At 57.6% G+C, this 24,425-nt stretch overlaps 1 protein-coding gene across 1 annotated transcript in view; it reads left to right on the top strand.

Moving 5' to 3' along the window:
* Positions 1-24,425, top strand: part of SHANK1 (SH3 and multiple ankyrin repeat domains 1) — a 67,592-nt gene that overhangs the window by 8,987 nt on the left and 34,180 nt on the right. The window contains exons 3-12 of the mRNA XM_085565714.1: positions 2,832-3,035; positions 5,810-5,881; positions 7,166-7,274; positions 10,185-10,342; positions 11,366-11,533; positions 13,483-13,599; positions 15,094-15,171; positions 16,187-16,253; positions 18,314-18,590; positions 21,788-21,966. Coding sequence (XP_085421840.1) covers positions 2,832-3,035; positions 5,810-5,881; positions 7,166-7,274; positions 10,185-10,342; positions 11,366-11,533; positions 13,483-13,599; positions 15,094-15,171; positions 16,187-16,253; positions 18,314-18,590; positions 21,788-21,966 — 1,429 coding nt within the window. The remainder of the gene's footprint in view (positions 1-2,831; positions 3,036-5,809; positions 5,882-7,165; positions 7,275-10,184; positions 10,343-11,365; positions 11,534-13,482; positions 13,600-15,093; positions 15,172-16,186; positions 16,254-18,313; positions 18,591-21,787; positions 21,967-24,425) is intronic.

Raw genomic sequence — 24,425 nt, 5'->3', positions numbered from 1 at the left:
GATAACGGGAAAAAGGACAAAAATTGGGGGAAAAACCAGAAAAATATTGGGGGAAAAAAACAGAAAAAAATTGGGGATTTTTATACCAAAAATTGGGGGGAAAAAGCTAAAAAATTGGGGGAAAAATGGAAAAATAAAGTGAATTTTTTCCGCCAAAAATTGCGGAAAAATAGAAAAAAAATTGGGAATTTTTATTCAAAATATTGGTAATTTTTATCCAAAAAATTGGGAAGAAGAGCAACAAAATTGGGAATTTTCTCACCAAAAATGGGGAATTTTCTCACCAAAAATGGGAATTTTTTTCCCCAAAAACATTGGGAAGAAGAGTAAAAAAAATGGTGAATTTTCCCCCAAAAATACTGAGGAAAAAAACCCAAAAAATTGGGAATTTTCCTCCTAAAAATGGGGAAAAAACCCAAAAAAATTGGAATTTTTATCCAAAAAATTGGGAATTTTTCCCCCAAAAAATTGGGGAAAATTGCGACCAAAACCTAAATTTTTCCCCAAAAATTGGGAAAAAATTAAAAAGAAATGGGAATTTTTATCCAAAAAAATTGGGGAATTTTCTCACCAAAATTTGGAATTTTCCCCCCAAAAATTGGGGAAAAAAACCCCAAAAATTGTAGTTTTTTCCCCCCAAAAAATCACGGGGAGATGGAAAAATTTGGGTTTTTTTGGGGCATTTTAAGGTGATTTGAGGCAATTTCCTCATCCAAACCTCCCCAAACCCGGGGATTTTTGATCTCCCCTCGCCCCAAACCCTTCGGGGTTTCATTTTTGGGGTTCCCATGAGCTGAACCCCAAATCCTCATTTTTGGGGTTGATCCCAAATGAATTTTGGGGTTTTTTGGATATTTTAAAGCAATTTGTGGCAATTTCCTCCCCAAACCCGGGGATTTTTGGGGTCCACTCACCCCAAACCCTTCGGGGTTCCATTCTCGGGGTTCCCCTGAACTGACCCCCGTTTCTCCCGCTCCCCAGAATCTTTGGGGTTCCCATTTTTGGGGCTCATCCCAGGATTTTTTGTGCCTTTTTGGGCCATTTTAAGGTGATTTGAGGCAATTTTCTCATCCAAACCTCCCCAAACCCGGGGATTTTTGGGGTCCCCTCACCCCAAACCCTTCGGGGTTCCATTTTCGGGGTTCCCCTGAACTGACACCCCCAATCCACATTTTTGGGGCTCATCCCAGGATTTTTTGTGCCTTTTTGGGCCATTTTATGGCGATTTGTGGCAATTTCCTCATCCAAACCTCCCCAAACCCGGGGATTTTTGGGGTCCCCTCACCCCAAACCCTTCGGGGTTTCATTTTCGGGGTTCCCCTGAACTGACACCCCCAATCCACATTTTTGGGGCTCATCCCAGGGATTTTTTGTGCCTTTTTGGGCCATTTTATGGCAATTTGTGGCAAATGCTTCATCCAAACCTCCCCAAAGTTGGGGATTTTTGATCTCCCCTCACCCCAAACCCTTCGGGGTTTCATTTTTGGGGTTCCCATGACCTGAACCCCAAATCCTCATTTTTGAGGCTCATCCCAAATGAATTTTGGGGTTTTTTTAGAATTTTTGGGGTTTTTTTTTGGATTTTGGGGTTTTTTTGGGCCATTTTAAGGTGATTTGAGGCAATTTCCTCACCCGGGGCTCCCCAAACCCGGGGATTTTTGATCTCCCCTCGCCCCAAACCCTTCGGGGTTTCATTTTTGGGGTTACCATGAGCTGAACCCCAAATCCTTATTTTTGGGGTTCATCCCGAATGAATTTTGGGATTTTTTGGATATTTTAAAGCAATTTGTGGCAATTTCCTCACCCGGGGCTCCCCAAACCCGGGGATTTTTGGGGTCCACTCACCCCAAACCCTTCGGGCTTCCATTTTCGGGGTTCCCCTGAACTGACCCCCGTTTCTCCCGCTCCCCAGAAGGTTTGGGGTTCCCATTTTTGGGGCTCATCCCAGGGATTTTTTGTGCCTTTTTGGGCCATTTTATGGCGATTTGAGGCAATTTCCTCATCCAAACCTCCCCAAACCCGGGGATTTTTGGGGTCCCCTCACCCCAAACCCTTCGGGGTTTCATTTTTGGGGTTCCCCTGAACTGACACCCCCAATCCACATTTTTGGGGCTCATCCCAGGATTTTTTGTGCCTTTTTGGGCCATTTTATGGCGATTTGTGGCAATTTCCTCATCCAAACCTCCCCAAACCCGGGGATTTTTGGGCTCCTCTAATTCCAAACCCTTCGGGGTTTCATTTTCGGGGTTCCCATGAGCTGAACCCCAAATCCTCATTATTGGGGTTCATCCCAAATGAATTTTGGGATTTTTTGGATATTTTAAAGCAATTTGTGGCAATTTCTTCACCCGGGGCTCCCCAAACCCGGGGATTTTTGGGGTCCACTCACCCCAAACCCTTCGGGCTTCCATTTTCGGGGTTCCCCTGAACTGACCCCCGTTTCTCCCGCTCCCCAGAATCTTTGGGGTTCCCATTTTTGGGACTCATCCCAGGGATTTTTTGTGCCTTTTTGGGCCATTTTATGGCGATTTGTGGCAATTTCCTCATCCAAACCTCCCCAGACCCGGGGATTTTTGGGGTCCACTCACCCCAAACCCTTCGGGGTTTCATTTTCGGGGTTCCCCTGAACTGACACCCCCAATCCACATTTTTGGGACTCATCCCAAATGATTTTTTGTGCCTTTTTGGGCCATTTTATGGCGATTTGTGGCAATTTCCTCATCCAAACCTCCCCAAACCCGGGGATTTTTGGGCTCCTCTAATTCCAAACCCTTCGGGGTTCCATTCTCGGGGTTCCCCCGACCCTGACCCCCGTTTCTGCGTCCCCCCAGAAGTGCCTGCGCTTCGACCCGGGCGCGGCGGTGTGGGCGGCCAAGCAGCAGCTGCTGTGCGCGCTGACCGAGGGGCTCCACGACGGCCTCAACTACGGCCTCTTCCAGCCCGCCGCCGCCGGCCGCGACGCCAAGTTCCTGGACGAGGAGCGGCCGCTGCGCGACTACCCGCAGAGCTTCGACCAGGGCGTGCCCTACCTCGAGGTGGGCGGGGCCACAGTGGGCGGGGACACGGGTGGGCGTGGTCACGGGTGGGCGGGGTCACGGGTGGGCGTGGCGGAGATTTTGGGTGGGGTTGGTTACTCAGAATTTTGCCAAAAGTGGCAGAAATGGGGTTAAAATGGTGCAGAATGGGCGTGGTCAGGGTTTGGGTGTGGCCCTGTGGGCGTGGTCACAGTGGGCGTGGTCTCAGTGGTGGGCGGGGTCACGGGGTGGGCGTGGTGGATATTTTGGGTGGGGTTGGTTACTCAGAATTTTGATAAAAGTGGCGGATTTGGGGTTAAAGTGATGCAGAATGGGCGTGGTCAGGGTGTGGGTGTGGCCCCGTGGGCGTGGTCACGGGGTGGGCGTGGTCACGGGGTGGGCGTGGTCACGCGGGAGGCGTGGCAGAGATTTTGGGTGGGGTTGGTTACTCAGAATTTGGATAAAAGTGGCGGATTTGGGGTTGAAATGTTGCAGAATGGGCGTGGGCATAGTAGGCGTGGTCACGGGGGTGGGCGGGGTCACGCGGGAGGCGTGGCGGACATTTTGGGTGGGGTTGGTTACTCAGAATTTGGATAAAAGTGGCAGAAATGGGGTTAAAATGGTGCAGAATGGGCGTGGTCACAGTGGGCGTGGTCACAGTGGGTGGGGTCACGGGGTGGGCGTCACGGAGATTTTGGGTGGGGTTGGTTACTCAGAATTTGGATAAAAGTGGCAGAAATGGGGTTAAAATGGTGCAGGATGGGCGTGGTCACAGTGGGCGTGGTCACAGTGGTGGGCGGGGTCACGGGGTGGGCGTGGCGGAGATTTTGGGTGGGGTTTGGTTATTCAGAATTTTGCCAAAAGTGGCAGAAATGGGGTTAAAATGGTGCAGAATGGGCGTGGCCAGGGATTGGGCGTGGTCACAGTGGGTGTGGTCACCGGGGTGGGCGTGGTGGAGATTTTGGGTGGGGTTGGTTATTCAGAATTTGGATAAAAGTGGCAGAAATCGGGTTAAAATGGTGCAGAATGGGCGTGGTCAGGGTGTGGGTGTGGCCCCGTGGGCGTGGTCACAGTGGTGGGCGGGGTCACGGCGTGGGCATGGTGGAGATTTTGGGTGGGGTTGGTTACTCAGAATTTTGATAAAAGTGGCAGAAATGGTGTTAAAATGGTGCAGAATGGGCGTGGTCACAGTGGGCGTGGTCACAGTGGGCGGAGTCACGGGGTGGGCGTGGCGGAGATTTTGGGTGGGGTTGGTTATTCAGAATTTTACCAAAAGTGGCAGAAATGGGGTTAAAGTGATGCAGAATGGGCGTGGTCAGGGTGTGGGTGTGGCCCCGTGGGCGTGTTCACAGTGGGCGTGGTCTCAGTAGTGGGCGGGGTCACGGGGTGGGCGTGGCGGAGATTTTGGGTGGGGTTGCTTATTCAGAATTTGGATAAAAGTGGCGGATTTGGGGTTGAAATGGTGCAGAATGGGCGTGGTCAGGGTGTGGGTGTGGCCCTGTGGGCGGGGCCACAGTGGGCGTGTTCACGGCGTGGGCGGAGTCACGGTGTGGGCGTGGTGGATATTTTGGGTGGGGTTGGTTACTCAGAATTTGGATAAAAGTGGCAGAAATGGGGTTAAAATGGTGCAGAATGGGCGTGGTCACAGTGGGCGTGGTCACGGGGTGGGCGGGGTCACGGGGTGGGCGTGGCGGAGATTTTGGGTGGGGTTGGTTATTCGGAATTTTGATAAAAGTGGCAGAAATTGTGTTAAAGTGATGCAGAGTGGGCGTGGTCAGGGTGTGGGTGTGGCCCCGTGGGCGTGGTCACTGTGGGCGTGGCTCATGGTGGGCGTGGTTTCAATTTGGGGTGGATTAATTAGGGAGAATTTGGGTTAAATTTGGAGAAATGGGGTTTAAATGATGGGGAGTGGGCGTGGTCAGGGTTTGGGCGTGGTCATGTGGTGGGCGTGGCTTCCATTTTGGCGGGTGGTCATTTGGGAAACTTTTGCCAAAATTGGCAAATTTGGGGGTCAAAAATTGATGCGAGTGGGCGTGGTCAGGGTTTGGGTGTGGCCATGGGGGCGTAAACTAAGTGGGCGTGGCCAATTTATGGGCGTGGCCATTTAGTGGGCGTGCCCACCATTCGGGACAGGGCGGCAGAATTGGGGTTAAAACAGCAAATTTGGGGTTAAAATGGCTCCGAGTGGGCGTGGTCAGGAGGCGTGGCCTCTGGGTGGGCGTGGCCACTGTGTGGGCGTGGCTTAAGGCAGGTGTGGGCGTGGCCAATGGGGTGGGCGTGGCTTAGGGCGGGTGTGAGCTTGTTCTGTGTGGTGGGCGTGGCTTAGGGCAGGTGTGGGCGTGTCCAATGGGGTGGGCGTGGCTTAGGGCGGGTGTGAGCTTGTTCTGTGTGGTGGGCGTGGCTTAGGGCAGGTGTGGGCGTGTCCAATGGGGTGGGCGTGGCTTAGGGCAGGTGCGGCGTGTTCATTGTGGTGGGCGTGGCTTAAGGCAGAGGTGGGCGTGGCCAATGGGGTGGGCGTGGCTTAGGGCATGTGTGGGTGTGGCTTGGGGCCATTGTGGGCGTGGTCTGGGTGATAGGCATGGCTTATTACTGCGTGGGCGTGGTCTATGCAATGGGCGTGGCTTGTGGCAGATTGTGGGCGTGGTCTGTGTCGTGGGCGTGGCTTCTTGAGGGCGTGGGGTGGGCGTGGCTTGGGGAGGTGGTGGGCGTGTGCCCGTGGGGTGGGCGTGGTCTGGGCCGGGAGGGGGCGTGTCCCCCGCTGGGGGGGCGTGGCCCCGTGCTGACCCCGCCCCCAGTTCCGGTACAAGACCCGGGTGTACAAACAAACCAACCTGGACGAGAAACAACTCGCCAAGCTCCACACCAAGGTGGGTGGGACACGCCCCCTGCCCCCTAGGCCACGCCCCCTCCTCATCCCGGACACGCCCCCAATTCCCTGGACACGCCCACCCAGCGCTCTGGCCACACCCCTTCTTTCCAAAACCTCACCTGTGCTGCCCAGAAGTGGCCACACCCCCCGAACCACCTGAGCCCCTGGACACGCCCCCTTTCCTTGGCCACGCCCCTCTGCTCATTGGCCACGCCCCCATCTGCTCTATTCAATTGCCGCGCCCCCTGTACTTTGGCCACGCCCTTTTTGCATAATCAACTCACTGGCCACGCCCCCTTTGGCCACACACCTCGTGCCGAGGCCACACCCACACTGACCACGCCCATTTGGGCTGTGGCCACGCCCATTGGGTGATGACATAACCCATTTTCTTTGTGGCCACGCCCCTTTCTCCCTGGCCACGCCCCCATCCCGCATGGCCACGCCCCTCCCGGGTGTCCCCAGGTGTCCCCCAGGGACTCCTGCATGTCCCCAGATGTCCCCAACGTCCCCAATTTCTCCAATGTCCCCTCCTGTCCCCAAATGTCCCCAGTGTCCCCAAATGTCCCCAATTCCTCAAATGTCCCCAAATGTCCCCAATGTCCCCTCGAAGTCCCCAAAATCCCCAATGTCCCCAACCCCCCCACTGTCCCCTCCTGTCCCCAATGTCCTGAAATGTGATCCAAATGTCCCCAAATGTCCCCAAATGTCCCCAAATGTCCCCAAATGTCCCCAATGTCCCCAAATGTCCCCAATCCCCCCAATATCCCCAAATGTCCCAAATGTCCCAATCCCCCAATGTTTCCAATGTCCCCAGTGTCCCCTCCTGTCCCTGATGTCCCCAAATGTCCCCAAATGTCCCCAATGTCCCCAATCCCCCCCATGTAACCAATGTCCCCAATGTCCCAAATGCCACAATGTCCCAAACCTCCTCTCCTGTCCCCAATGTCCCCAACCCCACCAAATGTCCCCAAACGTCCCAAATGTCCCAATCCCCCAATGTTCCCACTGTCCCCCGTGTCCCCTCCTGTCCCCGAAGTCCCCAATGTCACCAAATGTCCTCAACCCCCCCAATGTCCCCAAATGTCCCCAATGCCCCCCATTGTCCCCGATGTCCCCAATCCCCCCATTGTCCCCAATGTCCCCAATGCCCCCTGTCCCCGATGTCTCCAATCCCCCCCATGTCCGCAATGTCTCCGATGTCCCAAATGCCACAATGTCCCAAACCTCCCCTCCTGTCCCCGATGTCCCCGATGTCCCCAACGTGTCCCGGTGTCCCCAGACGGGGCTGCGGAAGTTCCTGGACTACGTCCAGCACGGCTCGGCCGAGAAGGTGGCGCGGCTGCTGGAGCGGGGGCTGGACCCCAACTACCACGACTCCGACTCGGGGGGTGAGACCCCAAATCCCCCAAAATCACCCCAAAATCATCCCCCCAAATCACCCCAAAATCACCCCAAAATCACCCCAAAATCCTCAAAAATAATCCCAAAAATCATCCCAAAAATCACCCCAAAATCATCCCCCAAAATCACCCCAAAATCATCCCCCAAAATCACCCCAAAATCACGCCAAAATCCTCCAAAATCACCCCAAAATCATCTCCCAAAATCCCCCCAAAATCACGCCAAAATCCTCCAAAATCACCTCAAAATCATCTCCCAAAATCCCCCCAAAATCATGCCAAAATATTCCAAAATCACCCCAAAATCATCCCCCAAAATCACCCCAAAATCCTCCCAAAAATTCCCCCTGAAAATCCTCGCAAAATCACCCCCGGGACCCCAACTACCACAACTTGGACTTGGGCGGTGAGACCCCAAATCCCCCCAAAATCTCCCCAAAATCATCCCCCAAAATCACCCCAAAATCCTCCCAAAATCATCCCCCAAAATCACCCCAAAAATCCTCAAAAATCATCCCAAAAATCACCCCAAAATCATCCCCCAAAATCTCCCCAAAATCCTCCAAAATCACCCCAAAATCATCCCCCAAAATCACCCCAAAAATGACCCTAAAATCCCCCTGAAAATCCTCCCAAAATTCCCCCCGGGATCCCAACTACCACAACTCTGACTCGGGGGGTGAGACCCCAAATCCCCCCAAATCACCCCAAAATCATCCCCCAAAATCTCCCCCAAATCCCCCAAAATCCCCCCAAAATCATCTCCCAAAATCATCCCCCAAAATCCTCAAAAATCATCCCAAAAATCATCCCAAAAAACATCCCAAAAATAATCCCAAAAATCACCCCAAAATCATCCCCCAAAATCCCCCAAATCACCCCCGGGACCCCAACTACCACGACTCCGACTCGGGGGGTGAGACCCCAAATCCCCCCAAATCACCCCAAAATCATCTCCCAAAATCACCCCAAAATCATCCCCCAAAATCACCCCAAAAATTATCCCAAAAATCACCCCAAAATAATCCCCCAAATCACCCCCGGGACCCCAACTACCATGGCTCGGACTCAGGGAGTGAGACCCGAAATGCCCCCAAATCCCCCCAAAATCATCTCCCAAAATCACCCCCCAAATCCTCCCAAAATCACCTGAAAATCACCCCAAAAATCCTCCCAAAATTACCCCAAAAATCCTCCCAAAAATCCTTGCAAAATCCCCCCAAAAATCACCCCAAAAAACCCTCCCAAAAATCCCCCACAAAATTACCCCGGAATTCCTCCAAAAAAATGCCCTGGGAGCCCAAAAATCATCTGGGACACCCCCAAAATCCTTGGGGTCACTCCAAATGTCCCCAATGTCCCCAATGTCCCCAACACCCTGAATGTCCCCGATGTCCCCAAATCCTTCCAATATTCTTGATGTCCCCAATATTCCCAATTTCCCAAAATTCCCCCAATACTCCCGATGTCCCCAATGTCCCCAAATCCCCCCAAATATCCCCAATGTCCCCAAGGTCCCAAATATCCCCAATGTCCCCAAATCCCCCCAAATATCCCCAATGTCCCCAAATCCTCCCAACATCCACAGTGTCCCCAATGTCCCCAAATGCCCCCAAATATCCCCAATGTCCCCAAGGTCCCAAGTGTCCCCAAATCCTCCCAATGTCCCCATGTTCCCAATGTCCCAAGTCCCCCCAGTGTCCCCACTGTCCCCAATGTCCCCAAGACCCCCTGATGTCCCCAAATCCCCCCAATGTCCCCAAAACCCCAAATGTCCCCAATGTCCCCAAATTGCCCCAATGTCCCCAACATCCCCAACATCCCCAATGCCCCAATACCCCAAAGTCCCCAACACCCCCCAGTGTCCCCAATCCCCCCAATGTCCCCAATGTCCCCGATGTCCCCAAATCCCCAGTGTCCCCGGTGTCCTCAAATGCCCCAAATGTCCCCAGCACCCCCAATGTCCCTGATGTCCCCAAATTGTCCCAAATACCCCCTGATGTCCCCAAAGTCACCAATGTCCCCAACACCCTGAATATCCAGGATGTCCACAATGCTCCCAAATCCCCTCACTGCCCCCAGTGTCCCCAAGACCCCCAATGTCCCTAAATTCTCCCAACATCCCAAATGTCCCCAAATGTCCCCAAATGTCTCCAATGTCCCAAATCCCCCAAATGTCTCTTAACACCCCCAATGTCCCCAACACCCTGAATGTCCCCAACATCCCAAATCCCCCAAATGTCCCCAACACCCTCAATGTCCCCAATGTCCCCAATACCCCCAATATTCCCAAATTCTCCCAATGTCCCCAAGAACCCCAAATGTCCCCAATGTCCCCAACACCCTCAATGTCCCCAATGTCCCCAATGTCCTCAACATCCCCGCTGTCCCCAGAGATGCCGCTGACGCTGGCGGCGCAGCGCGAGGGCCCGGCCGAGGTGGAGCCTCAGAGTCCCCAATGTCCCCAAATGTCCCCAATGTCCCAAATCCCCAAAATGTCCCCAAATCTCCCAAATGTCCTCAATGTCCCCGATGTCCCCAAAATGTCCCTAATGTCCCCAAATCCTCCCAAGGTCCCCAATGTCCCCGATGTCCCCAGTATCCCAAATCCCCCAAATGTCCCCAAATCCTCCCAATGTTCCCAAATGTCCCCGACGTCCCCAATGTCCCAAATGTCCCCAATGTCCCCAATGTCCCTGATGTCCCCAACGTCCTAAACGTCCCCGATGTCCCCAATGTCCCCACTATCCCAAATCCCCCAAATGTCCCCAATGTCCCCAAACCCCCCAATGTTCCCAATGTTCCCAATGTCCCCAATGTTCCCAATGTCCCCAATGTCCCCGATGTCCCCAATGTCCCCAACGTCCCCAACGTCCCCGCTGTCCCCGCTGTCCCCAGAGACGCCGCTGACGCTGGCGGCGCAGCGCGAGGGCCCGGCCGAGGTGGAGATCATCCGGCTGCTCTGCCTGGGCGGGGCCCACCTGGACTTCCGCGCCCGCGACGGAGCCACGGCGCTGCACCGGGCGGTGTGCACGCGGCGCTACCCCGCCCTGCTGGTACACCTGGGCACACCTGGGACACCTGGGGACAGCTGGGACACCTGGGGACAGATAGGGACACCTGGGGACACCTGGGCACACCTGGGACACTTGGGGACAGCTGGGACACCTGGGGACAGATAGGGACACCTGGGGACACGGGGGTGGCACAGGGGTGGCGCTGCACCGGGCGGTGTGCATGCGGCGCTACCCCGCCCTGCTGGTACACCTGGGCACACCTGGGCACACCTGGGACACCTGGGCACAGATAGGGACAGATGGGGACACCTGGGCACACCTGGGGACACGGGGGTGGCACAGGGGTGGCGCTGCACCGGGCGGTGTGCACGCGGCGCTACCCCGCCCTGCTGGTACACCTGGGCACACCTGGGCACACCTGGGACACCTGGGACAGCTGGGCACACCTGGGCACACCTGGGGACAGATAGGCACACCTGGGGACAGCTGGGACACCTGGGACACCTGGGGACAGCTGGGACACCTGGGGAGAGCTGGAGACACCTGGGCACACCTGGGGACAGATAGGCACACCTGGGCACACCTGGGACACCTGGGCACAGATAGGGACACCTGGGGACAGCTGGGACACCTGGGGACAGCTGGGGACACCTGGGGACAGATGGGGACGGCTGGGGACAGCTGGGACACCTGGGACACCTGGGCACACCTGGGGACAGCTGGGGACACCTGGGGACACCTGGGGACACCTGGGACATAGGGGTGGCACCCAGTGGGTGCTATGGCGGGTCCATGGGTGCCATGGGGGGTGTCTGGGGATGTCACCAGGGGGTCCCACGGGTGTCACTGGGGGGTCCCACGGGTGTCACGCTGTCACCCGCAGGCGCTGCTGGACCTGGGGGTTCCCCAAATAAAGGGGGTGACACCCCCTGGGTGCCATGGGTGCCATGGAGATGTCACCAGGGGGTCCCACGGGTGTCACCGGGGGGTCCCACGGGTGTCACCAGGGGGTCCCACGGGTGTCACCAGGGGGTCCCACGGGTGTCACGCTGTCACCCGCAGGCGCTGCTGGACCTGGGGGGGTCCCCGAACTACAAGGACCGGCGGGGCCTGACCCCCCTGTACCACACGGCCATGGTGGGCGGGGACCCGCGGTGCTGCGAGCTGCTGCTCTACAACCGCGCGCACATCGGCACGGCCGACGAGAACGGCTGGCAGGAGATCCACCAGGTGACAGCTGTGTCACCGTGTCACCGTGTCACTGTGTCACTGTGTCACTGTGTCACCCCATCACCATGTCACTGTGTCACCCTGTTATCCCATCCCTGTGTCACCCTGTGTCACCGTGTCACATCGGCACGGCCGACGAGAACGGCTGGCAGGAGATCCACCAGGTGACAGCCGTGTCACTGTGTTACATTGTCACCGTGTCACTGTGTCACCATGTCACTGTGTCACTGTGTCACCCCATCACCATGTCACTGTGTCACCCTGTTATCTCATCCCTGTGTCACCCTGTGTCGCATCGGCATGGCCGACGAGAACGGCTGGCAGGAGATCCACCAGGTGACACCTGTGTCACTGTCACCTGTCACCGTGTCACTGTGTCACCGTGTCACTGTGTCACCCCCTTATCCCATCCCTGTGTCACCCTGTGTCACATCGGCACGGCCAACGAGAACGGCTGGCAGGAGATCCACCAGGTGACAGCCGTGTCACCGTGTCACTGTGTCACTGTGTCACCCCATCACCATGTCACTGTGTCACCCCGTTATCCCATCCCTGTGTCACCCTGTGTCACCGTGTCACATCGGCACGGCTGACGAGAACAGCTGGCAGGAGATCCACCAGGTGACAGCCGTGTCACTGTCACCGTGTCACCGTGTCACCGTGTCACTGTGTCACCCCCTTATCCCATCCCTGTGTCACCCTGTGTCACATCGGCACGGCCAACGAGAATGGCTGGCAGGAGATCCACCAGGTGACACCTGTGTCATTGTCACCGTGTCACTGTGTCAGCGTGTTACTGTGTCACCCCATCACCATGTCACTGTGTCACCCCCTTATCCCATCCCTGTGTCACCGTGTCACATCGGCACGGCCGACGAGAACGGCTGGCAGGAGATCCACCAGGTGACACCTGTGTCATTGTCACCGTGTCACCGTGTCACTGTGTCAATGTGTCACTGTGTCACCCCATCACCATGTCACTGTGTCACCCCCTTATCCCATTCCTGTGTCACCCTGTGTCACCCTGTGTCACCATGTCACATCGGCACAGCCGACGAGAACGGCTGGCAGGAGATCCACCAGGTGACAGCCGTGTCACTGTCACCGTGTCACTGTGTCACCCAATCCTGCTGTCACCCTGTCACCACCTCACCATATCACCGTGTCACCCTGTCCTGCTGTCACCCTGTCACTGCGTCACCGTGCCAGTGGCAGATGTCACCATCACTGTCACTCTGCCACATCACCGTGTCACTGGGTCACCCCATCATCCCTCATCCCTCAAATCCCCTCAAATGTCCCCAAATCCCCCCAATGTCCCCAATGTCCCAAATCTCCTGATATCCTCAATGTCCCCACAATGTCCCAAATCAATCCAATGTCCCCAAATGTCCCCAAATGTCCTCAATGTCCCCAAATCCCTCCAATGTCCCCAATGTCCCCAAAGTCCCCAATCCCCCCAATGTCCCCAATCCCCCCGCTGTCCCCGCTGTCCCCAATGTCCCTGAGGTCCCTAATGTCCCCGATGTCCCCAATGTCCCTGATGTCCTCAATCCCCCCAATGTCCCCAATCCCCCCAATGTCCCCAATGTCCCCGATGTCCCCTCTGCTGTCCCCAATGTCCCCAATGTCCCCAATCCCCCCAATGTCCCCAATCCCCCCAATGTCCCCAATGTCCTCAATCCCCCCAATGTCCCCAATGTCCCCAATGTCCCCAATCCCCCCGCTGTCCCCAATGTCCCGATGTCCCCTCTGCTGTCCCAAATGTCCCTGCTGTCCCTGATGTCCCCAATGTCCCCGGTGTCCCCGATGTCCCCAATGTCTCCAATGTCCCCAATGTCCCCAATGTCCCCAATCCCCCCGCTGTCCCCAATGTCCCGATGTCCCCTCTGCTCTCCCAAATGTCCCTGCTGTCCCCGATGTCCCCGCTGACGTCCCCGTGTCCCCAGGCGTGCCAGCACGGCCACTCGCAGCACTTGGAGCATTTGCTGTTCTACGGGGCCGAGGCGGCGGCGCAGAACGCGTCCGGCAACACCGCGCTGCACATCTGTGCCCTCTACAACAAGGTGACACCCTGGGGACACCTCCGGGGACATCGGGGACATCGGGGACATCGGGGGGATTGGGGACATTGGGGATGTTTGGGACATTGGGGACATTGGGGACACAAGGACACGGGGGCGTCCGGCAACACCGCGCTGCACATCTGCGCCCTCTACAACAAGGTGACACCCTGGGGACACCCCCGGGGACATTGGGGACATCGGGGACATCGGGGGGATTGGGGACATTGAGGGGATTGGGGACATCGGGGACATCGGGGACATTGGGGACATTGAGGGGATTGGGGACATCGGGGACATTGGGGACATCGGGGACATTGGGGACATCGGGGACATTGGGGACATTGGGGACACTGGGGACATTGGGGACATTGGGGGAATTGGGGACATTGGGGACATTGGGGGAATTGGGGACATTGGGGACATTGGGGGAATTGGGGACATTGGAGGATTGGGGAAGGTTTGGGGACAACTGGGGACATTGGGGACATTTAGGGTTGCGGAGGTTGGGGACATCAGGGAGGTGTTGGTGACATTGGGAAGACTGGGGACATTTGGTGACATTTGGGGACATTTGGGGACATTGAGGATTGGGGACACTGGGGACATCGGGGGAATTGGGGACATTGGGGGACACCGAGGACATTGGGGATTGGGGACATTGGGGTGACATTGGGGACACTAAAGGGACATTGGGGGCACTGGGGACATTGGGGATTGGGGACATTGGGGTGACATTGGGGACACTAAAGGGACATTGGGGATTGGGGACATTGGGGATTGGGGACATTGGGGACACTGCGGACACTGGGGACATTGGGGTGACATTATGGGGACACAGTGGGGCCATTGAGGGCCACAGTGGGAAATGGGGGATTGGGGACCTTGGAGACACGCTGCTGGTGACACATTGGTGACATATTGTTGAGGACACGCTGGTGACACATTGGTGACACATTGGTGCCACATTGGTGACATCTTGGTGCCACCTTGGTGACACATTGGTGACACCTTGGTGACACATTGGTGACACATTGGTCACACCTTGGTGCCACCTTGGTGACATCTTGGTGACACCTTGGTGCCACCTTGGTGACATCTTGGTGACACCTTGGTGACACATTGGTGACACCTTGGTGACATCTTGGTCACACCTTGGTGCCACCTTGGTGACATCTTGGTGACACCTTGGTGACACATTGGTGCCACCTTGGTGACACCTTGGTGACATCTTGGTGCCACCTTGGTGACACATTGGTCACACCTTGGTGCCACCTTGGTGACACATTGGTGACATCTTGGTGACACATTGGTCACACCTTGGTGACACATTGGTGACACATTGGTGACACATTGGTCACACCTTGGTGCCACCTTGGTGACACCTTGGTGACACATTGGTGACACATTGGTCACACCTTGGTGCCAACTTGGTGACACATTGGTGCCACCTTGGTGCCACCTTGGTGACATCTTGGTGCCACCGGTGTCCCCCAGGAGAGCTGCGCCCGGATCCTCCTGTACCGAGGGGCCAACAAGGAGGTGAAGAACAACAGCGGGCAGACGCCGTTCCAGGTGACACCGGGGACACCGGGGACAACGACGGGGACACCGGGGACACCAATGGGGACACCGGGGACACTGGGGACATTGGGGACACTGGGGACACCAGGGACACCATGGGGACACTGGGGACATTGGGGACACCGGGGACACTGGGGACACTGGGGACACTGGGGACACCATGGGGACACCGGGGACATTGGGGACATTGGGGACACACTGGGTCCAGGTGACATCGGGGACACTGGGGACATCGAGGGGCACTGGGGACACCAATGGGGACGCTGGGGACACTGGGGACATCGAGGGGACACCGGGGACACCAATGGGGACGCTGGGGACACTGGGGACACTGGGGACACTGGGGACATTGGGGACATTGGGGACTCCAATGGGGACACCAATAGGAACACTGGGGACACCATGAGGACACTGGGGACACCAATGGGGACGCTGGGGACATTGGGGACACTAATGGGGATACTGGGGACACTGGGGACACCTCATTCTGGGTGACACTGGAGAAACTGGGGACATTGGGGACACTGGGGACACCCTGCTGCAGGTGGCACTGGGGACATTTTGGAGGGTGTGACCCCCCACGTGAGTGTCCCCTCTCTGTCCCCATCCCTGTCCCATCCTGTCCCTCTGTCCCTGTCCCTCTGTCCCTCTCCCCTGTGTCCCTGTCCCTGTCCATCTGTCCCTGTCCCTGTCCCTGTCCCTCTCCCCTGTGTCCCTGTCCCTGTCCCTGTCCCTGTCCCTCTCCCCTGTGTCCCTGTCCCTGTCCCATCTCTGTCCCTCTGTCCCTGTCCCTCTGTCCCTGTCCCTGTCCCTGTCCCTCTGTCCCTGTCCCTCTGTCCCTGTCCCTCTGTCCCTGTCCCTCTGTCCCTGTCCCTGTCCCTGTCCCTGTCCCTCTGTCCCTGTCCCATCTCTGTCCCTGTCCCTCTGTCCCTCTGTCCCTGTCCCTCTGTCCCTGTCCCTCTGTCCCTGTCCCTCTGTCCCTGTCCCTCTGTCCCTGTCCCCGCAGGTGGCCGTCATCGCCGGGAACTTTGAGCTGGGGGAGCTCATCAAGAACCACCGGGACAGCGACGTGGGTGAGCAGGGGGACACTGGGGACATTGGGGACATCAATGGGGACATTTGGGACATCATTGGGGACATTGGGGACATTTGGGACATTGGGGACATCATTTGGGACATCGGGGACATTGGGGACATTGGGGACATCAATGGGGACATTGGGGACATTGGGGACATTGGGGACATCATTGGGGACATCGGGGACATCAATGGGGACATTGGGGACATTTGGGACATCAATGGGGACATTTGGGACATCACTGGGGACATTGGGGACATTGGGGGGATTGGGGACATTGGGGACATTGGGGACATTTGGGGACATTGGGGACATTGGGGACATCAATGGGGACATTGGGGACATTGGGGACATCAATGGGGACATTTGGGACATTGGGGACATTGGGGACATTGGGGACATCAGGGACATTGGGGACATCGGGGACATCAATGGGGACATCGGGGACATCAATGGGGACATTGGGGGGATTGGGGACATTGGGGACATTGGGGACATCAATGGGGACATTTGGGGACACACCTGGGGACACACCTGGGGACACCGGGGATGTTTGGGGACGTTTGGGGACATTTGAGGACAGTGGGGAAGGGGGATGGGAGTTGGAAGGGACTCGGGGGGTGCCGCCGTTCCAACCCCCCCCAAACCCCCAAAATCCCCCCCAAAATTCCCCCCTAAACTCCCCCAAACCCCCCCTGACACCCCCAAACCCCTCAAAATTGCCCCTAAACACCCCAAATCTCCCCAAATCCCCCCAAATCCCCCCCAAACACCCCAAAATCCATCCCAAACCCCCCCTGAACACCCCAAACCCCCCCAGATCCCCCCTAAACACCCCAAAATCCATTCTAACCCCCCCAAATCCCCCTCAAAGCCCCCCCAACCCCCCAAATCCCCCGTAAACACCCCAAAACCCCCCCTGACCCCCCAAATCCCCCCAGTTCCCTTCCAGGAGAGCCCCAAACCCCCCCTAAACACCCCAAACCCCCCCTAAACACCCCAAAATCCATCCTGACCCCCTCAAACCCCCCCAGTTCCCTTCCAGGAGAGCCCCAAACACCCCCAAATTCTCCCCAAATCCCCCCCAGACACCCCAAAACCCCCCCGACCCCCCAAACCCCCCCAGTTCCCTTCCAGGAGAGCCCCAAACCCCCCAAATCCCCCCCAAACCCCCCCAAATCCCCCCTAAACACCCCAAAATCCATCCTGACCCCCCCAAACCCCCCCAGTTCCCTTCCAGGAGAGCCCAGACACCCCCCCAAACACCCCCAAATCTCCCCCAAACCCCCCCAAGTCCCCCCCAAACACCCCCAAACCCCCCCTGACCCCCCCAAATCCCCCCAGTTCCCTTCCAGGAGAGCCCCAAACCCCCCAAATCCTCCCCAAATCCCCCCCAAACACCCCAAATCCCCCCTAAACACCCCCAAACCCCCCCTGACCCCCCAAATCCCCCCAGTTCCCTTCCAGGAGAGCCCCAAACACCCCCAAATCCTCCCCAAATCCCCCCCAGACACCCCAAAACCCCCCCGACCCCCCAAACCCCCCCAGTTCCCTTCCAGGAGAGCCCCAAACCCCCCCAAATCCTCCCCAAATCCTCCCCAAACACCCCCAAACCCCCCCTGACCCCCCAAACCCCCCCAGTTCCCTTCCAGGAGAGCCCAAACCCCCCCAAACCCCCCCTAAACACCCCAAAATCCATCCTAAACCCCCCAAATCCCCCCAGTTCCCTTCCAGGAGAGCCCCAAACACCCCCCAAATCCCCCCCAAACACCCCAAATCCCCCCTAAACCCCCCCAGATCCCCCCCAAACACCCCCAAACCCCCCCTGACCCCCCCAAATCCCCCCAGTTCCCTTCCAGGAGAGCCCCAAACGCCCCCAGATCCTCCCCTAATCCCCCCCAAACCCCACCAAATCCCCCCCAAACACCCCAAATCCCCCCTAAACCCCCCCAAACCCCTCCAGTTCCCTTCCAGGAGAGCCCCAAACCCCCCCAAATCCCCCCAAATCCCCCCCAGACACCCCCAAACCCCCCCTGACCCCCCAAACCCCCCCAGTTCCCTTCCAGGAGAGCCCCCAGTTCGCCGGCCGCCGCCGGGAGGGGCTGCGGGGCCTCCCCCTGCCCCCCCAGCGGCTCCTGCGGGCCAACAGCGACACCGGGGGGGGGGCGCTGCCCGAGTGGGTGCTGAGGGGTCCCCCCGGAGCCCCCCCGGGCCCCCGGCCCCCCTCGGGCACCCTGCGCAGCTCCAGCTCCCCCCGGGGGGCTCGGGCGCGCTCCCCCTCCCGCGGCCGGCACCCCGAGGAGCCGCGGAGGCAGCCCCGGGGCCGGCCCAGGTAAAAGGGGGGGGATTTTGGGGGGTTTGGGGGGGATTTGGGGGGGATTTGGGGGGCTGGGACCCCCGAGGGGGGCACCCCGAGGAGCCGCGGAGGCAGCCCCGGGGCCGGCCCAGGTAAAAGGGGGTGGGGGGATTTTGGGGGGTTTGGGGGGGATTTGGGGTGATTTGGGGGGTTTCAGGGGGGTCTGGGGGGCTGGGACCCCCGAGGGGGGCACCCCGAGGAGCCGCAGAGGCAACCCCGGGGCCAGCCCAGGTACGGGGGTGGGGGGATTTGGGGGGTTTGGGGGGATTTGGGGGGAATTTGGGGGGTTTGAGGGGGATTTGGGGGGATCTGGGGGGGTTTTGGGGGCTGGGACCCCCGAGGGGGGCACCCCGAGGAGCCGCGGAGGCAGCCCCGGGGCCGGCCCAGGTAAAACGGGGGGGATTTTGGGGGGTTTGGGGGGGATTTGGGGAGATTTGGGGAGGATTTGGGGTGATTTGGGGAGGATTTGGGGGGGATTTGGGGGGTTTGGGGGGGTTTTGGGGGGATTCAGGGGGTTTCAGGGGGGTTTTGGGGGCTGGGACCCCCAAGGGGGGCACCCCGAGGAGCCGCGGAGGCAGCCCCGGCGCCGGCCCAGGTAAAACGGGGGGATTTTGGGGGCGTTTGGGGGGATTTGGGGTGATTTGGGGGGGATTTGGGGGGTTTGGGGGGGATTTGGGGGAGATTTGGGGGGGATTTGGGGGGTTTGGGGGGGATTTAGGGTGATTTGGGGGGGATTTGGGGTGATTTGGGGAGGATTGAGGGGGGTTTGGGGGGTTTCAGGGGGGTTTTGGGGGCTGGGACCCCCGAGGGGCCACCCCGAGGAGCCGCGGAGGCAGCCCCGGGGCCGGCCCAGGTAAAAGGGGGGGGATTTTGGGGGGATTTGAGTGGATTTTGGGGAGGGTTTGAGGGGAATTTGGGGGTTTGGGGTGGGTTTGAGGGGGGATTTGGGGGGGTTTGGGGGATTTTGGGGAGCTGGGACCACCAGAAAAGGCGCCTGGAGGAGCCTTGGAGGCAACCCCGGGGCAGGCCCAGGTACGGGGGGGAGCACCTGGGGGGGATTTTGGGGGGAATTTTGGGGGGATTTGGGGGGATTTGGGGTGTTTGGGGGGGATTTGGGGGGATTTGGGGGGGATTTAGGGGGATTTGGGGGTGTTTAGTGGGTTTTTGGGGGGATTTGGGGGGGATTTTGGGGGGATTTGGGGGGCTGGAACCGCAGCAAAAGGCGCCTGGAGGAACCCCAGGATAGGCCCAGGTACAGGGGGGGCACCTGGGGGGGATTTTTTTGGAGGGATTTGGGGGAATTTTGGGGGGCTGGGACCCCTGGGGGTGGGACTTGGGGGGGATTTTGGGGGATTTTGGGGGGGATTTGGGGGATTTTGGGGGGATTTTGGGGGACTGGAACCCCTGGAAAAGGCACCTGGAGGAGTCCCAGGTATTGGGGGGGGGGGATTTTGGGGGATTTTTGGGGCATTTTGGGGGATTTGGGGGATTTTTGGGGGGATTTGAGGGGCTGGAACCCCTTGGCGGAGATTTGGGGGGATTTTGGAGATTTTTGGGGGGGATTTTGGGGGGATTTGGGGGAGCTTGGGGGGATTTTTGGGGGGGCTGGGTCCTTTGGACTGGGACCTGCATCCCGTTTTTGGGGGTCTGGGGGCCCCTTTTGAGGGTTCAGGACCCCAAATCGGGACCCCAGACCCCAAATTGAGAACCCCAGACCCCAAATCGGGACCCCAGACCCCAAATTGAGAACCCCAGACCCCAAATCGGGACCCCAGACCCCAAATTGAGAACCCTAGACCCCAAATCGGGACCCCAGACCCCAAATTGAGAACCCCAGACCCCAAATCGGGACCCCAGACCCCAAAATTGTGATCCCAGACTCCAAAACCGAGACCCCAGACCCCAAATCGAGACCCCAGACCCCAAACCGCGACCCCAGACCCCAAATCTCCCCTCCCGGCCCCGTTTGGAGTCCCGGGACCCCAATTCGAGCGTCGGGAACCCCAAATCAGGACCCCAGACCGCAAACCAGGACCCCAGACCCCAAATCGGGACCCCAGACCCAAAATCTCGGCTCCCAGCCCCGTTTGGAGCCCCAGGACCCCGATTCGAGCGTCGGGAACCCCAAATCGGGACTCAGGGACCCCAAAATCGGGACCCCAGACCCCAAACCAGGACCCCAGACCCCAAATCGGGACCCCAGCCCCCAAATCTCCCCTCCCGGCCCCGTTTGGAGTCCCGGGACCCCGGTTCGAGCATCGGGAACCCCAAATTGGAACCCCAGACCCCGAACTGGGACCCCAGACCCCAAACCGGGACCCCAGCCCCCAAACCGGGACCCCGATTCGAGCGTCGGGAACCCCAAATTGGGACTCGGGAACCCCAAATCGGGACCCCAGCCCCCAAACCGGGACCCCAGACCCCAAAATCGGGACCCCAGACCCCAAACCGGGACCCCAGACCCCAAATCAGGACCCCAGACCCCAAATCAGACCCCAGCCCCCAAACTGGGACCCCGATTCGAGCGTCGGGAACCCCAAAATCGGGACCCCAGCCCCCAAACCGGGACCCCAGACCCCAAATCGGGACCCCAGGCCCCAAATCTCCCCTCCCGGCCCCGTTTGGAGTCCCGGGACCCCGGTTCGAGCATCGGGAACCCCAAATTGGAACCCCAGCCCCCAAACTGGGACCCCAGACCCCAAACCGGGACCCCAGACCCCAAACCGGGACCCCAGCCCCCAGACCGGGACCCCAGCCCCCAAACCGGACCCCAATTCGAGCGTCGGGAACCCCAAACCGGGACCCCAGCCCCCAAACCTGGACCCCAGCCCCCAAATCAGACCCCAGCCCCCAAACCGGGACCCCAGCCCCCAAACCAGACCCCAGACCCCAAACCGGGACCCGAGCCCCCAAACCGGGACCCCAGCCCCCAAACCGGGACCCCAGCCCCCAAATCAGACCCCAGCCCCCAAATCAGACCCCAGCCCCCAAACCAGACCCCAGCCCCCAAACCGGACCCCGATTCGAGCGTCGGGAGCCCCAAATTGGAACCCCAGACCCCAAATCAGACGCCAGCCCCCAAACCGGACCCCGATCCGAGCGTCGGGAGCCGCAGCTCGGGGCTCCCGGGGCCGTGCCGGGGGTCTCAGCCCCGTCCCCCCGGTGCCCCCCAGCTCCAGCGGCCTGAGCCGGGAGCCGGGCGCGGGGGGCACCCCCGGGGGCACCCTGGGCTCGCGGGGCGTGAAGAGGAAACTCTACTCGGCCGTGCCCGGCCGCACCTTCCTGGCCGTGAGACCCTACCAGGCGCAGGGCGAGGGCGAGCTCAGCCTCAGCAAGGGCGAGCGCATCAAGGGTGGGTCCGGGGGCACAGAGCCCCAGAATAGCCCCCAAAAAAACCCCAGAATAGCCCCCAAAAAAACCCCAGAATAGCCCCAAAACACCCCAGAATAGCCCCCAAAACACCCCCAGAATAGCCCCCCAAAAAACCCCAGAATAGCCCCCAAAAAAACCCCAGAATAGCCCCAAAAAACCCCAGAATAGCCCCCAAAAAAACCCCAGAATAGCCCCCCAAAACACCCCAGAATAGCCCCCAAAAAAACCCCAGAATAGTCCCCAAAAAACCCCAGAATAGCCCCCAAAAAAACCCCAGAATAGCCCCCCAAAAAACCCCAGAATAGCCCCCAAAAAAACCCCAGAATAGCCCCCAAAAAAACCCCAGAATAGCCCCCAGAAAACCCCAGAATAGCCCCCAAAACACCCCCAGAATAGTCCCCAAAACACCCCAGAATAGCCCCCAAAAAAACCCCAGAATAGCCCCCAAAAAACCCCAGAATAGCCCCCAAAAAAACCCCAGAATAGCCCCCAAAAAAACCCCAGAATAGCCCCCCAAAAAACCCCAGAATAGTCCCCAAAACACCCCAGAATAGCCCCCAAAAAAACCCCAGAATAGCCCCCAAAAAAAACCCAGAATAGTCCCAAAAACCCCCCAGAATAGCCCCCAAAAAAACCCCAGAATAGCCCCCAAAAAAACCCCAGAATAGCCCCCAAAAAAACCCCAGAATAGCCCCCAAAACACCCCCAGAATAGCCCCGAAATAGCCCCAAAACCCCCCCAGAATAGCCCCAAAATAGCCCCGAAAACCCCCCAGAATTGCCCCAAAAACCCCCCAGAATAGCCCCGAAATAGCCCCAAAACTGCCCCAAAATATCCCCAAAAGAGCCCCAAAACCCCCCAGAATAGCCCCAAAAGAGCCCCGAAATATCCCCAAAATAGCCCCAAAATAGCCCCAAAGACCCCCTCAGAATAGCCCCAGAATAGCCCCGAAATAGCCCCAAAATAGCCCCGAAATATCCCCCAATTATCCCCAAAATATGCCCAAAGTATCCCCAAAATATGCCCAAAATAGCCCCAAAATATCCCCAAAATATCTCCAAGATATCCCCAAAATATCCCCAAAATAGCCCTAAAATAGCCCCAAAATATCCCCAAAATTCCAGGATTCCACCCCCCAAAAAAAAATCCCCAAAAAAACCCCCCAAAAATCCCAATAAATCCCTAAAAACCACCAAAAAAATCCCGGAATCCACCCCAAAAAAACCCCAAAAATCCGGGATTCCTCCCCAAAAAAACCCAAAATTTTTTTTGTTGTATTTTTTCGGTTTTTTTTTTTTTTTTTTTTTTTTTTGTTTGTTTGTTTGTTTTTTTGTTTTGTTTTGGGTTTTTTTTTGGGGGGGTGAGTTTCTCATTTTTGGGGATTTTTGGGGGGTGGGATTTGGGATTTTGAGATTTTTGGGGGTTTTTGGGGCTTTTTTGGGGGTGGTTATTTTATTTTTTGGGTATTTGGGGAGATTTTTGGGGTTTTTTGGGGTGAATTTATAATTTTGGGGGGATTTTGGGAGGATTTGAGGGTTTTTTGGGGGGTGGGATTTGGGATTTTGGGAATTTCTGGGTGGGATTTGGGGTTTTTGGGGGATTTTGGGGTTTTTTGGGTGGGTTTCTCATTTTTGGGTTTTTTGAGGATTTTGAGGGTTTTTTTTGGTGTGAATTTCTCATTTTTGGGGATTTTGGGGGGATTTGGAATTTTGGGGGGGATTTTGGGGTTTTTTGGGAAGATTTTGGGAGATTTGTGGGGAGTTTTTTTGGGGGGGGTTTGGGGTAATTTTGGGGGATTTTGGGGTGTTTTGGGGGGGTTTTTGGGAGGGTTTTTTGGGGGGTTTTTGGTTTTTTTTGGGGGGGTTTTTGGGGTTTTTTGGGGGGTTTTTGGGGGGTTTTTGGGAGGTTTTTTGGGGCTTTTTGGGGGGGTTTTGGGCGAGTTTTTTGGGAGATTTTTGGGGAGATTTTTGGGGGTTTTTGGGGTAATTTGGGGGATTTTTGGGGTATTTTTGGGGTTTTTTGGGGTGTCTCTGACGGATTTCGGGTGCCCGCAGTGCTGAGCGTGGGCGAGGGCGGATTTTGGGGATTTTTGGGGTGTTTTTGGGGGTTTTTTTTCGGGGTTTTTGGGGAGTTTTTGGGAGGTTTTTGGGGGGGATTTTGGGGTATTTTTGGGGTTTTTTGGGGTGTCTCTGACGGATTTCGGGTGCCCGCAGTGCTGAGCGTGGGCGAGGGCGGATTTTGGGGATTTTGGGGTGTTTTTGGGTTTTTTTGGGTGTCTCTGACGGATTTCGGGTGCCCGCAGTGCTGAGCGTGGGCGAGGGCGGATTTTGGGGATTTTTGGGGTGTTTTTGGGGGTTTTTTTCCGGGGTTTTTGGGGAGTTTTTGTGAGGTTTTTGGGGGAGATTTTGGGGTATTTTTGGGGTTTTTTGGGTGTCTCTG

This window comes from Lonchura striata, chromosome 37 (assembly GCF_050655825.1).
Source record: "Lonchura striata isolate lonStrDom1 chromosome 37, ASM5065582v1, whole genome shotgun sequence".
Taxonomy (NCBI): domain Eukaryota; kingdom Metazoa; phylum Chordata; class Aves; order Passeriformes; family Estrildidae; genus Lonchura; species Lonchura striata.
Note: the sequence above shows the minus strand (reverse complement) of the source record. Positions and strands in the feature narration are given on the sequence as shown.